Source organism: Protobothrops mucrosquamatus, unplaced genomic scaffold (genome assembly GCF_001527695.2).
Source record: "Protobothrops mucrosquamatus isolate PMUCROS unplaced genomic scaffold, P.Mucros_1.0 scaffold532, whole genome shotgun sequence".
NCBI lineage: Eukaryota > Metazoa > Chordata > Lepidosauria > Squamata > Viperidae > Protobothrops > Protobothrops mucrosquamatus.
In genome coordinates, this window is record NW_015386839.1 from 327,868 (window position 1) to 349,202 (window position 21,335).

Consider the following 21,335-nt stretch of genomic DNA (forward strand, 5'->3'; position numbering starts at 1 on the left):
GATCTAGTGGCTCAAAACATTATGGGAAATCAGAAAGTGTGCATGAGAGTTCAATCACATTATAGAAGTGGAAGCATTCTTATGTACATATCTTTATTTACCGTAAATAAGGAAAAAGATATGCCTCTTACCAATAAACAATTCATTTCTGGCAGTTTAAAAAAAATTAGACAACAACTGATGAATAATGCACCACAAACACATATTCAGGAGGTTAATCTAGCTTAATGCAATATATTAGAAAATAATAATAATAAACAAGAGAAATCCTATATATAAAATAACAGTTTTCTAATGCTGAGTTTAATTGTGGTTCATTGGAGAGCTTTCTTTTTACACAATGATTGCTATTTTTTACTGTTAAGTGAGAGCCTCAAATTATAAAAATATGATGTTCAAAATAGCCACTCTCTGCACATTAGAGCATATTCTGTACATACATTTTAAAAGTTAACTGTAATTTTGTCAGGTTTCCTTTTTCCAAAGGATACCTTTACATATATTTAAAAAAAATGCTTTTGTCTTGAAAGGGGCCAATCCAAAACATTTATTAATATTATCCAATAATTCCTATATCCTTTACTAGCTTAATACAATATAAAGCATTGATCTTTTAATAATACCTCACATCAGGTCCAGCATTTTGAGGAAATTACAAATAGTAACGGCTTCAGGCCACACATATCCAATAAAGCATATCTTTCCCCAGTTTCAACACTTAAAAGAAAAGTCGAATTTGACTTTTCTTTTTGGGGTACAAATGTATAATCCTGTCTTTGTTCAACAGAAACATAAAATCAATATGGCAATTGAATTGACTTGTTTCTTCAATTTCCAATAACTGTAGATGTAAAGAGACTCTGAGGGGTAGCATCTAAAACTATTATGAACAATGAATACTGAAATTCTGTGGAAACATTTATAGCATCGGCGGTTCCTTTCATAAATGAAAGCAAAGGATTGGGAAAATCATAGTACTTGCAACTGATAAGTGAATGCAGGGAATCTGCAGGATATGATAAAAAGATGATAGCTGTGAAAGTGCAATCAAAAGTCCCTGTTTTATATGTGGGTCTACCTATCACAACCACATCTTGACTTCAATTGCACTGTCACAGCCACCATCTTGATTTTTTTTTAATCATATCCTTTGGATATCTCTGATATTTTAGAGGATCTGATCTGATAGATAATCTACAGGATTAAACTAAAGACACTGGCATTCCTTTTCCTTTTTTAAATATATAGGCCCCATGAATCTTTAAGGATCTTTAACTAGGGTGTCCTGCTGGATAACAGATACATAAAACAACTTTTCCTCTGGCTAATGTTGCATTAAACATGGCCCTAAGATGCATTAACAAATTATCATGCAATATTACCCTCCATCAGATAGATCAGAATGAAATATCCACTCAACAGGAAAACTATAATGTAGTAGTAAAATTAGATACAAATAACAGAATCTTGCATGTCTTTTATAGGAAAGAAAAGCACTATCAGAAAGATGTTTTACCTTGGTGACAGTTCTCAGGTGCAAGCAAGTCACTCCTGGGATACAGCAGGGATGAGCAAATGATCACTTTACAACCAAAGTAGCTATGTGATATGTACCCATCACATAAGCCAGTGATGGCGAACCTTTAAGAGACTGAGTGCCCAAACTGCAACCCAAAACCCACTTATGCATCGTCAAGTGCCGGGCGGGTGTGGCCCATTGGGTGGGCGTGGCCCATTAGGTGGGTGTGGCCCATTGGGTGGGCGTGGCTGCGGTGATAACGGCAGACTGGGTGGGACTAAAAAGTTCAATCAATCAATTCCAACTTTGCAAGATCTTTTTTTTCCTGCGAGAAGTTGAAATTGACTGATTGAACCTTTTTTTTTTTTTTTGCACATGGTGGCGGAGGCCTAAAGCGAAAAGGTTTTATAAAACCCAGCTGAAGGCCTAGGACTGGGGCGACGGTGCGCATGCCCACAGAGAGGGCTCTGAGTGCCGCCTCTGGCACCCGTGCCATAGGTTCGCCACCACTGACATAAGCCAACTCTGAGTCTGGTGCAGATTCAAACCCTCTACCCTTTATTTCTGTCGTTAGAGAAAAATTATGATTGCCAATATGCGCTAAGCCGAAAAAGTCCAGAGAAAACAATATCAACATATTTTCCATTCTTGTTAACATAAGCTGGAAGTTCAAAAGCAGAGGAAGATTTCCCATTCTGCCATTTCCAGGCCTCACACGCACTACTTGTGAACAAATATTTTTTAATATTATAAAAAACCACTAGACCAAAAGTGGTGTAGCAATGCCTTCAAGGGTTAGTGTACAGAGCACCTATAAATCATGTCCTTCTAAACTAGTTTTCTGTCTTCAGTCACAGAACACATGTATTTTGTGCCTTCCACGGATATATCCATAAATTCAGTGTTTTTAAAACTGGCCAGGACACCAATAGGAATGTTACATTATTTACCAAACAATAGAATCATAAGGTGAGATACTTAGCTGTGGATTTTGCTTATTGGCAATGCCAATCTCACTGGACTATCTTTCATGGAATTGGTTGAAGCAAATTTTAAGTCTGGGATGGATTTCATTACTTTCACTTCCACAGTTTGCATTCTTGTTTCTACTACAGTAAACTATTACTATTATGTGTGAGATTTTGATCTGGCTTTTGTACTTGAGATTCATATCATCCACTTGTTAAAAGCACAGGAAAAATCCACTTAAAGCATTTTTTAAAAAGGAATACAGCAAAAGATATCACAATACAACCACTTGTTAAAGTCAATTTTGGAATGCCCGGGGGGGGTGGGGGGTGGGGATGGGGAAAGAGATAGATGGATAACCTGCAGCAGAAATATCTCACATTCTGGGTGCTGCAACCAAGGTTTTTGCCCACATTTACAACAATTTCATAAGAAGACAGCAGAGAAGGAGAGAAAAAGGCATTTCCTGCTGACCTTAATGAATGGCTAGGAAACCAAGTTGTCTATTAGGGGACTATGAAAAGCAACAAAAATGTTTTCCTCTGTCAGTAAAACTACTTTTTGCCCAGCATGTTTGTAGAGTTATCAGAATATTAAAGATGGATCAGAGTGACTGCCATAGTAGCAGAAAAAACAGGAAATCACTTTTGCTGTTCTGTAAAAATAATTATCCATAAGAACAGGTTGATCCCAGATACTTTTCAAATGGTCTTCCTTGCTTCACATATATACTTCTATACATACTAAAAGGAGAGCCAGTTTGATGTAGTGATTAAGGTATCAGGCTAGAAATTGGGAGACTGTGAGTACTAGTCCTGTCTTAGGTATGAAGCCTGCTGGATGACATTGGGCCAGTCACTCCCACTCAGCCCTACGAAGGAGGCAATGGCAAACCACTTTAGAAATCTCTCCAAAAAAGCTGCAGAGACTAATCCAGGCAATCATCAGGAGTCAATACTGATTGAAGGCATAAACACAAAACAGACCTACTAAGAATCTCCACAAGGAATTCTCCATAACTCTGGAGCTCTAGGTGTGAACTCTAGTGATTTACAGATTAAGCTTCCACTCTCTCTTCAGTTTCTCAAGATTGACTCAGCATTTCTGGGAAACTAGGGTGCCTATTAAATATCTCTGCAGAATAATCAGGCAGTTTGTGTTGCTACCAGATCATTTGAAGAAAACCAATCATAGGTTAAGGTCTAAGTAGAAATTAATGATTGTCTGTGGGGATATCACGAGCTTGATTAACCACACACCATATAATCTCCCTGAAATTTCATGGAAAGAATTGAATTTGTTGAGATCCCATTGCTCTTAAGATGGGACAAACCCACCATTTTCTTTTTCAGTGATGAAATAGCAGAAGTATAATCAAGTGCCACAAACTCTTGTGGGGACTTTTTTATGTAGGAAGAGATTGCCCAGATAAGGGTTCAGAAAGACCATGATAGACAATTGCAAAAATTATATGACATATCAGAAAATAATCCTGAGGCCAGGGTCTCTTGTAATCACTTCCAATATACGTAAGCACTGTACATGTGAAAAGACAAGGCCTTGTTTGTCCAGTTGGACTAAAAAACATTACTCAGATTTGCCACCAGACTTTCACTTGTAAAAAGATGAATATCTAGCAAACAAGCATTTAGTGGCTTGCTTATGCCTTTCAAATGAGAACAGTGAGTCAGAGAGTGAGGGGCAGAACATTGGAAATGCAAATGGAAGCGAGCAATAGAGCATGAAGGACTCTGTGACATTTCCCCTTTCTATGATGTTGTCTTCATTTGTTGTATTTTGTTGGGTTTTAGCATGGAAAATTTTCTACTCGGCTAAGGATCTCTTGCAATAGCCCAATCATGCTATCATACTCACTAAAAGCTGCTGCACATTTTGCAGTATTGATCTGCTGTTGAAGCAGACAGTAAACTTCAAGCACACAAACACACCTCCAGGAGCTGAGTAAGAAACATGTCTTCTTTCAGAAGAATTCTGGAACACCCCATGTATGTCTAATGATTGCATTCTCAAGTATGAATATGCCCAAGCAGTTCCAAAAGCAGAAGCAGACTAAAGAAAAAATTATACTGTTTAAGCATCACAAATATACTTTGCTAGCTCCACTCAAATAAATACTTTTCACCCATTTCTTACAGAAAGATTGCCTGTTAGAATCTAAAATACAATAAATTTTTGCATGGCAGCATGTCAAATATTGCAACAGATAATGAGGGATGCCAGCAAGCTGGCCATTCATCTCTTTTACCAGTTTTAATATATAATCTCACTGTTCTTATGATACTGTTATTATATATTGCATTGTTATCTGGATATTTTGTTCTTGGAAGCTATGTTAAGCTGGTGACCTTTGGCTTTAATAAAAATAAAACCACCCATTCAGATAATGGGTGGATATTTTCTGCTACAATCTATAATTGTATCTTGTGAAAAACAGCACCCTGCTGTTGATCTTGCTACTGGTAATCAAATTAGATTGTGGACTTTCTTTGTGACTGAAATATATCTACATTTCATATAGCTATTTGTAGATTGAAATATGTTGTCTTTTCAGTCTATCCAAGAGTAGCATGAAGTGTTAAAAACCAGAAGTTTGTTTCTTTAAAGGATGTTTTGGCTATAACAGAGGGAGGAGATTGTATGACACATCATTAAATCTACAAAAATGCAGCCATTTTGGCAAATCTTTCTTTGTTCTAGTTTACAGAAATTATTTTTTTCCAAAAAGATTTAAATTCCATTAATAAAGAACTCTGTTTCCTAGAGTCCAGGGGCAATAATTAATCTAAAGAAAATTTAAGCTCATCACGTGAATTTGTCTGCCAAATGCATTAAGGATGGCTATTTCCACTGTTATCGCAGCACAAGTACTGTGCTCCATCTTAAGACCCTAGTGCAGGGGTGTCAAACTGCCGGCCCGCAGGCCGGATGCATCATGCTGAAACCACCCCATTGCCGGCAATGGAAAAAAAGTTGTGACACGTCACGTAATGTTGCGAGTTTGACACCCCTGCCCTAGTGGTATAACATATTCTAGCTCCAATTAATATCAATATCCTTACATTTCCAGATCGAAACATATTTATATAGATATAAGCTGTAGTGACCAGATTGGGATATTTCAAGTTAGAAACAGAGAGAATTTCTGAGTTGTAACTTTCAAGATAAATATGCTTGAGAGCCAGTTTATTCTACTTGTTAAGGCACCAAGATAGAAATTGGGAGAAATGGAGTTCTTAGGCAGAAAGCAGATGAGTGACCTTGGGCCAGTCATCCTCTCTCAGCCCTAGTAAAGAGACAATGGCAAAGCACTTATTAAATCCTGCCAAGAAAACTGTAGTGACTAGTCCAGGCAGTTACCAGGAGTCAACCGTGTGATTCAAAGGTCCAAATTAATAAATACATATGCTTGGAATTAGGGTGACTGAATACAAAGCTAAAAAGAGCCTGTTTTGCAGTTACAGTTACCCAAGGCAGAAATGAGTTACAGATCATGCTATGAAAAAAAATGAATGAGATTTTGCTTATAAAGTAGATAACAACATCAGAAATTAACCCCCCCCCCTTTTTTTGCAAGACCTGCTTTAATTGTTTAGGCCTTTCCTTGGTTCTTTCATTATATGGTAGTTTAACCTTTGCAGGATAACAGTCATTAGCAGGATAATAGTCATTACAAGAACAATGAGCAACTCAGTGCAATTAAATGCTATCCATTAAAGGGGAAGATGCTACTTTGCATAATATATTTCAAACCAATGACACCCACTGCTTGAATTCATATGGAAAGAAATGGGCATGTCTTTTTAAAAAAAATAACTGGCATAGGGATGCTATATACATACAATAATAATAGTCAAAGAATCACCTTATGCAAAGGCAATTTATCTAGATAGATTAACTTAGATAGAGATGATTTGACATTCTTCTTTAAGGACAACAAATTAAAAACAAAAAGTCAGCTTGTCAGCAAGATAATTTGGCACCCTGCCAGCTGCCAGCAATAGCTACAGGAGAATTAGAGAGGAGCTATATTTTCAGTCACTACAACTACTTTTCAAAGTGAAACAAGGCAAGAGAGGAAAAACCCTAGTAAAATTGCAGAGAATTATCCAAAGAATGTTCAGCTGATCCATGGATTAACAATGGTTCCTGATGGGCAGAAATTCTAAACAAAGCATTACACCAGAGGTATTCAGCTCCATAGCTATCAGATCTGAAAATATCTATGAAAAGCACAGCTTCACTGTCATCTTAAGAGGATACATTTAGCAATTTGCCAAGCAGAGGGCAACAGGTACTCACATCAACATTTTTATCTCCAACAGGAGTGAATTTTCAACATCAATATATATATAGATTTCTTTTTGCTGACAAGAATTAAAGATTTTAAGTGGGAGACTAGTATAGCTATTTCGGACTCATTTGTCCTCATCAGCTAGCCACACCCCTTTATGGGATTCGAACCTGGGCAGTCTACATGCTAGGCAGTTGTATTAACCACCAGGCCACAGGCTCTCCTCCCCTCTTTGTCAGCCGAGTCAAGGGAGTATATACAGAAGGTTTTTCAGACAGACGGTCTGATTGACTGCACCTTGGCATTTTGACTGCTATACTGCAGTTCTACTTTTTTTTTATAATCTCTTTTGCCTTGCAGCCCCCCAACTAGGGGCGTTAAGCAGGCTCAAGTTGCTACTGCGATACATTACAAATTCAGATTTCTTTTTGCTGACAATCATATATATATGATAACCTTTATTGTCATTTTTTTAGTGTGGCACACCGGCACACATTAAAAAAGAAATTCTGTTGCCTGCTCTCAAAAGTGTACACATACATTGCACACATATAGGCATGCTATATGTGTATACCTACACCCTTTCATATAAATACATATAAACATTAATCAATGTCCATCTTGAATACATAGCGAAAAGAGGAAGCTTGAGAGCTCACAAGGTTGATACTGTATGGAACAAAACTGTGACTGAATCTGGATGTTCTACTTCAGATACCACAAAGCCTCCTCCCAGAAGGTAACAAGGAAAACAGGTCATGAAGAGGATGTGTAGTGTCCCAAACAATACTGTGGACCCTGCTCAAGCAAAGCTTCTGTGCTACGTCCTGGATAGAAGGGAGTGAACTGCCAATAATCTTTTCTGCCATCCTCACCACTCTCTGCACTGCCTTCCTGTCTGAAGCAGTGATGCTTCCAAACCAGACAGTGATGCAATATGACAGGATGCTCTCAGTCGTCCCTCTGTAGAAAGTGGTAAGGAAAAGGGAAAAAAGATGTGCTTTTCTCACGGGACACAGAAAATGCAGGCTGTGTCTGCTTCACCAGTGTCTCGCTGTTGAGGGACAAAGCCAGCCTACTCGTTAGCTGCACACCCAGAAATTTAATGCTGCTAACCATCTCCACAGGAGAATCATTAATACACAGAGGAGTGTGGTTGTGCCTGCCTTTTCTGAAATCGACAATGATCTATTTAGTTTTTCCAACATTTAAAACTAGGCTGTTTTTATTACACCAGTTTACCAAACCCTCTACCTTCTTGTGGTAAGCACCCTGTCATCTTGAATTTAAGGTCCACTACTGTTGTATCATCTGCATACTTCACAATATGGTTGGTGGCAAACCTTGCACAATAGTCATGGGTCAATATGGTGAACAACAGAGGATGCAGCCCTAAGAAAAATCTGTGCTCAAGAAAATGGTGTTAGAAATATTAGTCCCAACTTGCACATACTGGGGCCTGTCAATAAGAAAATCAAGAATCCAGTTGCACAAAGGAGTATTAAAGCCTAAAAGACCCAGTTCGTCTACTAGATGCTGAGGAATGATTGTATTAAAAATGCTGAACTGAAGTCAATAAACAGCATTCACATATGAATATTTCTTTTCTCTAAGTGCGCCTGAAATCTGAAAGCCTTCTCTATAAGACCAATGATTTCCTCTTTCCTTGCCAGTAAAATACATAGCCATAGACAATTTTGTAAAAACAAAAGAACACATGTCAATGATTTTTTTTGAAGGAAATTGAAATTAGAAAATTTGAGCTTGGTTATATACCAAAAGTGGCAGATTTAGGGGGAACCTGGGACCCAAGGTTCCCAGAAAATTATCCAAAGGATCAAACAGGATATACATAAAAGTTTCTGGCCCATCCTACTATACTTGCAGTACATTTTATACATTTTCTAGAAGTAAATTCAAGATCAATTTTCATTTTTTCTGGAATATTGGACAATAGATTTGTCCTTTGTAGTTTAAACTCTTTTCTTGTCTTCTACTGCCTGGACTATGAGACTGTGTGTGTTTGTGTCTATGACTAATCCAATGTTATCATTATCTGTTTCTCATTAAGCATGATGAGTCATGTGTCCTGTAAATAATAACTACTTGAATGTAAAATGTTGTCTTTCATTGTTGCCAATATTAACAAAAATGCACAGGCTATGTATGCCATCATAAAACAAAGGCCATTTACTTATCCTGTATTGCTCTGTCGAAGGATGTGTCTGCTTATCATGGAAAAAGGAAGGCCCTGTAGTGCCTTGTTTTCTTTTAAAATGAGCCCACTACTGAGTGTGGAGATGTCATCAAGTTTAAAGGAACATCCACAGCTCAGTAGGGAATATGAAGAGCGGTTTCCCTCTTCATCTGGAGCTGCAGCGTCAAGACATTGTTCTTTTGATTTGGAAGCCAAGAAGCATGGAACGTTTTCCCACTGAACTGAAGAACTAAAAGCAGAGCAGTCAGGAGGCAGGAAAACAACAGCTCAAGAGATCTTATCTGCAGCTGCAACAACTAAAGCCACAGAAGAAAAGAGGGTGGTGAGACCAGGAAGTAACTGAACAGTGGAGCATTAAACCCAGGGGTCTTCAAACTTGGCTCTTTCCTCACTTGTGGACTTCAACTCCCAGAATTCCGCAGCCAGCATGCCTGGCTGAGGAATTCTGGTTGAAGTCCACAAGTCATAAAAGGACCAAGTTTGAAGACCCCTGATTAAACCCATGTGATCCATCAGCAGCAGGTCTCCCTGGAGGCCCATCATCAGATTTAATGGAAAGAACCAGAAAAGGATCATTGAGAGAGTCTACCAAAAAGGGGACTATCTATATTATGCCCAAACTGGCAGTGATATAGAGTATATATGATGATGATATTATCCATTTAGTCATGTCTGACTCTTGGTGATTCTATGGGTCAGCTTGCTCTACATCTTGCACTACTTCTTTGAGCTTTTCTATACTGTGGCTGGTGTCAGCTTTGATAGTGTACAGCTGCTATGTTCTTTGGTGGTCTGGTTTCCTTTTACTGCTAACTTTTCCAAGCATAATTGATTTCTCCAGTGAATTCCTCCACATGAGATGGCCAAAGTAAGTGAGACGCAATTCGTGATTTTGCCTTCTAGTGTCCTGTTTGGTGTTATGTGCTCCAGTACTTGCTTGTTAGTCACCTTTGCTGTCCAAGGAATATGCAGGAGCCTTCTCCAGCACCACAGCTCAAACGAGTCAATTTTCTTCCTGTCTTGCTTTTTTTTTAGGTCCAACTTTCACAATTCTAGGTAGCTACGGGGAACACAATAGAATGGACTAATCTACATTTGGTTGCCAGGCTGATGTCCTTGCTTTTCCAATATAATATATAACCTTCACATATAACCTTGTTGTATTATAAAATGTGATATTCAGAGATACATATTGTTGCTTCAGCTGAATTGTGTTCTTAGTTTTCTTGGAATTAGATTTTCTTATGAATTGTGTTAATTTCCTAATCTAATGTTTATACATGTGACCTGGAGACTCAAAAGAATCTTCAAAATGAATTTGTTTATAGGGTATTTGTCTAGTAGGTTATTTTGACTGGAAGTATAATAATTTTTTTAATACAAAAGATTAGTTTCTTCTCTGCATCATCTCTTCAGAAAAGTGCTATCCATAAGACTCAAAGGTTACTTATATAGAAAGTTTGATTATTCCTTCCTTACCTGTTCTACAAATTACTATGTTTGTGTCTATGCTGCTTATCAATCTTGGTTACTTAAAACTCTTTTAATCTTCTTAAGACTTTAAGAATCCATTCCCCAAAATATAAAGTACAGCTACAAGCATGGAATGATTGTTTAGGATTCTGCATCTCCAAATACAACTGATTAAAAATGCAATAATATTTGCTTTCTACAAGGTTGATAATTGAGACAGAGATTTGCTGGCTTTTCTGTAATGCTGCTTTATCCCTCCAGTCCTAGGTTTTTATTTCCCCAAACTGGAAATACTACTATGCATATTTATGTAATAGCACAAATGTGTATATTGTGCAGTAATTTACATAACCAATTTACATAACCAATTGACAATAACAATAATAAGATGCAGTAATACAAGCTTTCAATTTTCCATCCTATTTAGTAATGATATTTTCAAACTTTAAGATATAACATAAAATCTGCTGGGCCATTTAGCAATTCCCTAAGCACATTACAGTACAGTACAGTTAGTACAGTACACCCACAACTGGGAAGGCTGCAAATGGCAATCACATTTACCATTGTAAATATATGCCAGTTACCAAAAAGATGAATTTTGATTATGTGATCATGGAGATGCTGCGACAGTTTTAAGTGGGAGGATCACATTTTTCAGGGTTGTTGTAACTTTGAACAGTTGCTTAACAAATGTTTGTGGTCCTCCCACTTATGCCTACTGCAGTGTCCCTGCAATCACGTGATTATGATTTAGGTGGTTGGCAATAGGCATGTATTTACGATGGTTCCAGCATCCCTGGGTCATGTGATCATTTGCAACCTTCCCAGCTGGCTTTCGACAATGAGAGTCAATAGGGGAAGATAGATTTACTTAACAATCACACGATTCACTTAACTGTGTCAAAAAGGTGGTAAAATAGGGTGCAGTCATGTGATGACTCACGTAACAACTGCATTTCTTAGGAACAGAAGCTTTGGTCCCAATTGTGATCATAAGCCAAGGACCACCTGTATGTATTTACTTCAAAGTAGAACACACAGATGCAGAAGCTGAGCAGAGGATTCCAGGTTTCTTTTATCGTACAAGAAACAAATCCATATTTTCAGTATATGCATTTCTTTATGAGGCTCAAAATAGAACTATATCAGTTTTGAACAGCAGAATGTACAATTCCCAAAGGATGTTGCTGTCCTAACATCAATATTATTTGATCCTACTGTTCTTGCATTCTTGCTGATAAAATCCTGAACAGTAAATCTTAATTCAAGAATACTTTGGGGGTATAGGGTGAACATGATAGATAGTATATTTATTGTTGGTTACAGCTTGGATTAAGTTGGCTTGACTCCTAGTGACTGTACTGATATGTCCTTCTTGGTTTCTTGGCAACCATATAAGTAGCAGTTTGTCATTTGTTCTTAGCAAGAGAATGTCTTTAAGTTTCAGAAACTTGCAACACATTTTTTCACCTTTTTTCTTAGTAAAGGTTCATCAATGTATAGACTATATTGTCTTATATAGATCACTGCATACATTGGGGGGCAAGAGACAAAAATGAAAATTTATCTGGATATACAAAATTCCCATCTTGAATTCTATTGTGGCTGTCTACATTTCCAATATTTGACCAGATATAGTACTAGCAGTTCCTCTTCTTATTTATAAGGTCTGATTTTTTTTTTGACACAGATGTATTTTATTCATATGTGTACTTTATTCAGAGTTGACCAAAGCATTAAGATTGAAAGCCTCAAGCTGAACTTGATTTGTAGAGACCACAATATGTCCATGTTGTTTTTAAGCAAAAAAAAAAAATCTGGTTTTTGTTTTTTTTGCTATTTAGCTACCTTTTTTCAAATTCCAGTTTCTTCCTACATTATTCAATCTGTAGATGAATAATGTAGACACATAAAATTTATGTAGACACATAAAATTATGGGCATACTTGGGGAGCATCATCAAAATATAGGAGAATGCTACTCTGCCTCTTTATTTTCACCCATTCATTTTAAGGATATTATGGGATATTTTTACTGATACCTGGAAATGTGGATTGGATACAAAGTTTACAGTCTAAAACTTTATTCGTATACATAGAGATGCTCTGAGAATTTGCCTGACATAAGATGATGTGCAAGAGACTTGAATGAGGTTGTGCCAAGTTCAGTTCTGAAATTAGTGATATTTGCCAAAGCAAATAAAAATGGAAATGGAATTCAACAATGTTTTCTCCCTGCTTAAAAACTAAGACCTTGACTAGAAAGGATGGATTGTCCATATGCTGGATTATGTAAAGTAATTTACATGGAGATGCCTTTGAAGATTGTGAAGAAACTTAATTTAGCATAAATGACTCTCCTATTTTTCCTTAGGAACATAATGTATGTGTCATCAGTGCAGTTTATATGAACTACACTAATGGCACATTTCTCAGCAGAAGATATTAGTAATAACCTGTAAAGCTCTAAATGGGTTAGCAGCAGGTCATTTACATTCCTTTAACCAAGATTCCCATACATTTTACATTGTGAGAATTATAATTCCTTATTTTGTTTTTAGCAGCCACAGTAAACAATTGGCTTACTAAATCCTTCTTTTTAACATCTACTAATATCTGCATCTCACAGGAGAAGAGAAACTTTTTTTCTTTCACCTTGAAATTTTCCCATGCCATCACTCTGCTTAACAACTAATTCCTACAACACTGCCAAACTACTTAGTAAAGCTGTATTACTATGATACTCCTCATCTTTCCTATTACCTATCCTTATCTTCTTATGACTATAACTTTGCTGCTTGTATCTTACAATATATTGTTTTTATATGTTGTTTGCTTAGCTAGTACTCTATGACTATCACTGTTGCATCTTATGATTTATGATGAAGTGTTGTATTTCACGATTTATGATGAATGCATTTTCATGTTGTATATGATCATGATTATCACTATTACTTATATGTACACTGAGAGCTTATGCACCGAAAACAAATTCCTTGTGTGTCCAACCACACTTGGCCAATAAAGAATTCTATTCTATATCAAATTGAATTACTATAGTTGACCAGAGACATAGCAGAGGAAAACAGATACCCTCCCAAATGCATACACAGAATAACAGAATTGGAAGGGACCTTGAAGGTCTTCTAGTCGAACCACCTCAAGCAGAAGACCCTATACTATTTCAGACAAATGGTTGTCCAATCTCTTCTTAAAAACTTCCAGTGATGTAGCACCCACAACTTCTGAAGACAAACCGTTCCACTGATTGTTCTCACTCTCAGGACATTTCTCTTTATTTCTATGTTGGTTCTCTCCTTGATTAGTTTCTATCTATTGCTTCTTGTCCTGACTTCAGGTACTTTGCAGAATAGGTTGATCCCCTCTTCTTTGTGGCAGCCCTTTAGATATTGGAAGACTGCTATCATGTCACCCCTGGTCCTTCTTTTCATTAAACTGGACATATCCAATTCCTAAAACATTCTTTATATGTTTTAGCCTCCATTTGTGTTATTAGCCATACACAAATATATCTATGGCTAATAGGAATAAAGATGCTTCCCTGAACTATTTGTCTCCATGTAATCCGGTGGAGGAAAAGGTTTCCCAAGGCCTGAACCTGGAAATACTTCCCATCACCTGCCAAATGATCCTCTTGATGAAAGATACTGAAAATTAAATACGCATGCAACAAGGCTATGACCTCCTCGAGATTCCTTTGGACCAGGGGTAGTCAACCTTGGCTCTTTTATGACTCGTGGACTTCAATTCCCAGAATTCCTGAGCCAGCTTAGCTGGCTCAGGAATTCTGGGAGTTGAAGTCCACGAGTCATAAAAGAGCCAAGGTTGACTACCCCTGCTTTGGACAGTGTTTCTCAACCTTGGCAAGTCTAAGATGTATGGCATTCAACTTTCAGAATTCCCCAGCTAGCATGCTGGCTGGGGAATTCTGGGCAATGAAATCTACACATCTTAGAGCTGTTGACGTGGAGAAACACTGTTCTAGGGTATGCTTGGGAAAAAAAACTCAAGAAGAAAGCCACAAAAGTGTGATTGAAGTTCTGTCTCTTTTTATATGGGTCTTCTTTGATCACACCTTATAGACCTCCTGCATAACCTCCTAGCATCTCCATTGAATTATGATCTCTCCTTATAGCATGTTTTGCTGTCTTTTGGAATAAATATCCACTATCATCATCATCAACACTCAGTCTTCCATATTGGCACCCAAATTGTTTTCAAGTAAGATTGAAAAGATCAGTTGAAAAAAGAATTGGAAAGGAGTAAAATAATATAGCATATAGTAAAGAGAAAGAGAAGAATATTGAAGACATCCTTCCCACCCGCAGGACACTGGATAGGAATTTCTTTTTGTTGTTAAGTCAAGTCACTGAAATGTCTTGTTTTGTTATAACTGTAATGAAACCATGGTTTAAATTAAGTGAACAAGCCTGGAATAAGCACGAAATACCATGCTCCTCAGTACGTTCACTGCAATCTTCCCTCTCATTTTGGGGGAAATCAATTTTCTTTTATTTCCCCGCAGGACCATTAAACCATGGTTTATGATTCTGGTGTGTAGGGGAAGCATAAACTATATTTTCTGAAATATATCCCTTATGATACAAGTAGAGTATTAGCAGTTAGACTGTAAAAATACCTTCTTTTCCAATTAAGTTCTAGAACACATTTTTTCAATATTCACCAATAAGTAATCCATTACATTTAGTTTCCTTTGAAGAAGGTACAATATACTATATTTTTGGGGGGAGGGGGAACCTCTTGTTGAATAATTTTGACTATATTTTTTAAAAACTGTAGTCCCAGTAGGCCCTTGGAAATCTAAACAAAATAAAACAAAATGATATTTGCAGATGATGCCCCCCTGAATTGGGACCAATTGTCTTAGCCTCATGACTCATTACTAGCATAAAAGATGGGTATCCAAGACATTCATTTCTTTGTAACAGAGATGGCTGGAATTCATCAGAGTGATTGCATGCATTTTTTCTTTTCTTGACTTATATAATATATTTTACTACCATGCAAAATTTTTATTTTTTCCTTTTAAACAAGCCAATCTCAAACAAAGCACCGGTTCTTCCTTATTAAATACATGGAGAGGAAGCATGCAGTGAGCTGAGTTGTGCACAGCAGACAATTCCTTTGCGTGTGAAGACTGTGCTAATTCAAGCCTGTGTACTCTTAAGGAGAAAGGGTAAGAAAGCATAAACACAGCTGGCAAAAATTGTGGGGTGATGTTTCTGTGTGTAACTTTTTTTTTAAGTGGGGGGACTTTGTGTTAATATCACTGCATTCCTCACTGCATCTTGCTCAATAGGTTTCAACAGGATGCAAAGGGATGAGAGAAGCTCACAGAACATGTCAAGGCTGTCAGGAAAGTAAATTATATCTATTGCCTATTTTTTTCCCCCAATTTGATTTCCTGACAGGAGTTTCCAGGGCAACTGTGGACTTCAGTTTCAAGCTTTCCCAATGAAACTCAAGAATGCAATTTCAAAGATGTTGGAGGATTGGGGGGGGGGATTTTTACAGGTCAGCACGCCTATATCTGCTCTATTGGATCTTCAAGCTTGTTTCCTATTTTTCTTAAGCTATTATATACTCAGCAACAGGGTGAGGAAATTGTTCATGCAACCAAGGCAGCTTCTTAAGCAGTGTCCCTTTTAGAGAAAGCATAATTTCTGCTGTATAGCTTGGGATATTTTGCAATGTTACAAGGATACTGGGGCAAAACCTTGGCATAAACTCTAAAGCAGACTTGGGCATTTTACAGCCCTCAGGCCACATCCATTTGGCTGTCCCTTTCTTGCCTGAGTGTATTGCTTTTATTCCAAAGGCATCTGCTATTCTTTTTTCAATTTACATATGTCCATTTATGCAGTACCTTCAGAGTCCTATTAGTTTGGCCCTCCATAAAACTCCCAGTTTCTGATATGATCCACCCCTGCTCTAAAGGGAGAATTTTTTAACCGTAGAGACTTATCAGGGTCAGGATAGAACAGTGTTTTCAATCTTGTCAAGTTTAAGATGAGCGGACTTCAACTCCCAGAATTCCCCATGGTGGCTGAGAAATTCTGGGAATTGACATCCACATATCTTAAAGTTGCCAAGGCTGAAAAACATTGGGATAGAAGGAATGAGTGATAGAAATCATTCTCACTTATGTCAGCTCTAGGTGGCTAGATATACCATATATATCCATATATATATTTATTATTTGAGATTCTGGTGGGTTTTTTTAACCGATTATAAGTGCCATGTCTAAATGAAACCGATGCCATACCACAGAAAAGGCTTCAATAAGGAGAGTGATGTCGCAAATGTTTTTTTTTGTGTGTGTGTGAGGGAAAAAAGTGAAAACAAGCAAGATGTGAATGAAGTTTACATCATAACAGCGTATCTGCCATCTTGCCTGCCTTGAAAGACGACTCCATACCCCAACTGGGAAATGCTGCTGAGGAAACTCATTCACTTTAAAGATATTTTTGCTCTCAATTCTAGGCATGATGAATAACATTCAAAATAATATTTTAGAGCCTGAATGAGAAAGTTGTTATTGGATGGATAAAGCCTCAAGAACTGAGTGTTGAAAAGTTTAAAAATCAAAGCATTGTATGAATCAGTATTGTACATGGACATTATGGAAGCAAGATTGCAGACATAGAAAAATATGTGAGAAAATAAATGATAGTATAAACTAGTTTTCACTCTATTTCTCTTTCTATTTCTCTCTCTTTTTAATCTCATTACTTAATTTCTTCAGCTCACTATTTCTTACTCTTTTCTGTGCTTTACCTACTTTTGTTTACCCTAAAATAAATTAAGCTCATGCTGGGTATATATTTGGTTCCTGAATTTTATCCTTTATCTTTATCTTGTAAGAATTCTAGGAAGAATGCAGCAAAAAATGCATAAAACAAACAAATAACATGTTAGTAGAAAATTAATGTCAAAAGGAATGTATGCAATAGCAACAGGCTGTCATTCTACCTCCTTAATGCACCGCATTAGTTTGACTTAACAGTTTAGGAGGTGATTTGCATGACAACAATACAGTGAGCAGCACAATAGCATGACAATGTCCGCCCCGTGTCCTGAGCATGGCAAAAGAGGCGTGCATCTTCTTGACATAAACTAATTTCATACATACCCAGTAGAGTACATCTGTCCAGCCCTCCATGGTGATGCACTGAAACACAGTTAACATGGCAAAGGCAAAGTTGTCAAAGTTGGTAATGCCATGTTTGGGTCCCTCCCATATGGCCCTACACTCAGAGCCATTCTGACACTGCCGTCCATGTTGAGATATAGGAGCACAGGGAGCTGGTTCTTCTTCTGCAGGTGTATCTTAAACAGTGGAGAGAAAGATCAAACAATTAAAATGGTGCAATGAAGTGGTAAGGGAAAGAGTTATTGGGTTGCAAATGAAGACAAGGGATTTAAGCAGTGGTGGGATTCAGCCGGTTCGCACCACTTTGGCAGAACCGGTAGTTAATTTTTTGTTGCCCAGGCCCAGAATGGACTTTTGGAAGCGGCATCCACACAGAGAACCGGTTGTTCACATATTTGAATCCCACCACTGGATTTAAGTCACTGATTGTGTTGCACTGTGTGTCAAAACGCAAGACATATTAAAAATTGAGCATTATCGCTTATGCAAAGGAAAGGCAATTCTGCATTTGTAAATAGGCAAGTTGAGTTTTTTTTAGTGTAAAAGCACTCTTTAAAATTTTTTGACATGATTTTAAAAAAATCATTCATCTTTTTGCTTGACGGGGAATGCTGATGAAAACTAGACAAAGCTGTCGAGATACTCTTGGTAAGAATCTTGCCAAATTAGAAACAGGAACTGAAAATTCTTTTGTTCATTCTTGACAGAATTAAATATCATTTTTATTTTTATTTATTTATTTGTTGGAAAAATTACTTGTTTAGTAAATGGTTTGCTCAGGGGATGATCCCTAAATTCTCCTAATTTCTCTTCTGGCTATTGGGGATGAAATAATACTGTATAATGGGCATTTTGTTACCCTCTTTTTGGATATACTATGACAATATCTTCTCTAGGTAAAGGACTTCAAAACTATGATTGGAAAATCCTATGGCCTTTCCTATTATTACTACATACCCTTTCCTATTATTAAAAGCTACCGGTAAATATATCAGTCACTTCAATTGCACTTTTCTCCTCTTTTCCTCCTCCTCCTCCTCCTTCCTCTCCTTCTCCATCCTAAAATTCTCTGGATATTGGTGTTTTACGGACAAACAGCAATATGCTGACAGTGCCTGCTTTGATGTTGCACTCTGAATCCACATTCATGAAAATCTCTGCTTCAGTTTAAGTTGCTTCATGTCTCACACAACTATATGACTGCCACAAAGTCAATATGTTTTTTACTCCACCAACTGGGTCATTTGGGAAAAGGGAAAGGTCCGTGTGGAAGAAAATAGAGATATATAAGTCTGTGCGTAGTGTAAGGAAGTGGGCTGTTAAAAAAAGAAAATCCACATACATACCCCTCAGTTGCAATCCTTGCACAAAATACATAGAAGTTAAAGTTAAACAAGGCAGGTGCTTTTATGCCTCTAATTACAGTCCACCAAATTACAAACATCTCTCTAGACTACATAGAGTATATACAGGAAATGGTGACTGAAGGTGTCCACAGGGTATGATAAAAAAAAATCAAGACGGCAGCTGTGATGGTAGGATTGAGAATCCATCATATTTTATGTTCACATTTTATATGCAATGTGCATTAAAAAGAGGTGGAGTGTTGATCCCATCATCATAGTTATCAACTTGACTTTTTGGGACACCTTGGATTATTCTTATCACTTACTTATATTACTGCAATAAATTGCATGTGGGGCTGCCTTGGAAGACTACTTGGAGACTTCAGTTGGTCCAGAATGCAGCAGCCCCCTTATTGCTGAATAAGAGTTGCATAACAACCATATTGGATATGCTGCATTGGTGACTAATAGGTTACTTGTCGCAATTCAAAATATTGTTCTTAACTTATAAAGTCCTACATGGCTGGGATCCTGGGGACTGGCAGAACTGCCTTTCCCACATAGAACAAACCTTCTGACCCATCAGCATATCCCCCCCCCCCGGTTTCAGGAAGTGAGGAGGGCAAAGTTCTACAGACAATATTTTGTTTTTTTTGTTTTTTTTATAAAAAGTTTTTTATTAATAAAACAATTAAAACAAAAAAGGACATGACATGACATTCCAGTATATATAATCCTAACAATTCGTTCCTTATCATACTTAAAGTTCTATATATACATCTCTCTCTCTCTCTCTACATATATATATATGTAGAGGGACATATATATATATGACAAGGGACAAAAGACCACCGGATAACAGTAACGAGGATGGGAAAGAAACGGCCGAAAGTGGATTGGAGTGTGCGGGGGGCATAGTAGAATTATACAACAGAAGATTGGAAGGAGTATGTGCCCCCGAGAACGAAGGGAACCGGAACGTAAATAAGTGTGAAGGGATGATTGATTACAAGGATGAAAACAGAGTAGGAAAGGAGGCATCAGGAAAGGAAGTGAAGAATGTATTAGGGAATACCGTGGATGGATGGATAGAAGAGGGAACCGTGTCGAACTTAATGGGGAGGCCCGGAGAGGGAAAAACCTCCCGAGAGCCCGTTAAAAGGCACAGGAGGAAGAGCTCCCATATGGAAGGGGATAAAAGTCCACTGGATAGTAAGAACGAAGACGGAAAAGGAACCGTGGAAAGTAGATCGGAGCGGGGGGGGAAGGACGCATGCAACATCGCGGACAGATGGATAGAGGAGGAAATTGTGTTGAACTCAATGGGGAGACCCAGCGAGGGAAGACCCGCCCGAGAGCCCGTCAAAGAGCATAGGAGGAGGAGCCCCTATACGAAAGGGGATAAAAGATCACTAGGCAGTAAGAGCGAAGATGGGAAAGGAATGGTGAAAAATAGATCGGAGCAGGCGGGAGGCACAGGAGAATGGTATAACAGAAGATCGGAGGATGTAGGCACCCCCGAGAACGAAGGGAGTCGAGGGGCGTTAGAGCGAAGAAAGAAATGGAGCCGATGGATGGGTGAAGGATACTGCAGAGATATGAATAAGAGGGTGGAAGGAATGGAATACGAAAGGATTCCCAGAAGAGAGGATGATGGAATGGTAGTATTGGGGATGATAAGAGGGGAGTGGCCACAACAGAAGGATGGGTTGGATAAAGGGAAGTTGAGAGTAAGTAGAGACGGAGTGAATGTGGACGGTGAGAATGGGGAGGGGGTGTGGAACGGGCTTCAAAGGGAAGAGAAAAGAAATGCACGCATCACCAGCATTAGAGAGAGAGGGGAAGGGATTAATCTGGACTCGATGGGAGGACCCGGTGAAAGAGGGATCGATCGAGGGCCCGCTGGGGACCCCCGGACCCCCCACAAGTCGAATGGAAGGAGGGATAGTAACATGAAGGAGAATGGAATTGAAGCCAATACACACGGGAGGGATTGTGAAAACGATAGAGGAAAGGGTGAAATGAATGAGGGGGAAAGAATGGATCGATCAGAGGGGAAGGACGAAAGAACCACTCAGGGTGGATGATCCCTGATGAAGACATCCAGAGACCCCGCAACAATAAACAGGGAAAGAAGGCAAGGCGCTTACACGTGGGTAAAGACAAAACAGGCACCGCGCAGGAGCGCGTGTACCGAGGACCGGTTACGCGCTCGCGTAGCCGGATGCAGGCATGTGGGAATGGTATATAAACCCTCCCAAACACCGCCTCAGCAACCCTGATGATGTCGGGAGAGTCCGA

General features: G+C 38.3%; 1 protein-coding gene across 1 annotated transcript in view; it reads right to left on the bottom strand.

The window, feature by feature from the left end:
* The window catches only part of CACNA1C (calcium voltage-gated channel subunit alpha1 C), a 182,976-nt gene that overhangs the window by 159,826 nt on the left and 1,815 nt on the right, over positions 1-21,335 (bottom strand). The window contains exon 2 of the mRNA XM_015816939.1: positions 17,668-17,864. Coding sequence (XP_015672425.1) covers positions 17,668-17,864 — 197 coding nt within the window. The remainder of the gene's footprint in view (positions 1-17,667; positions 17,865-21,335) is intronic.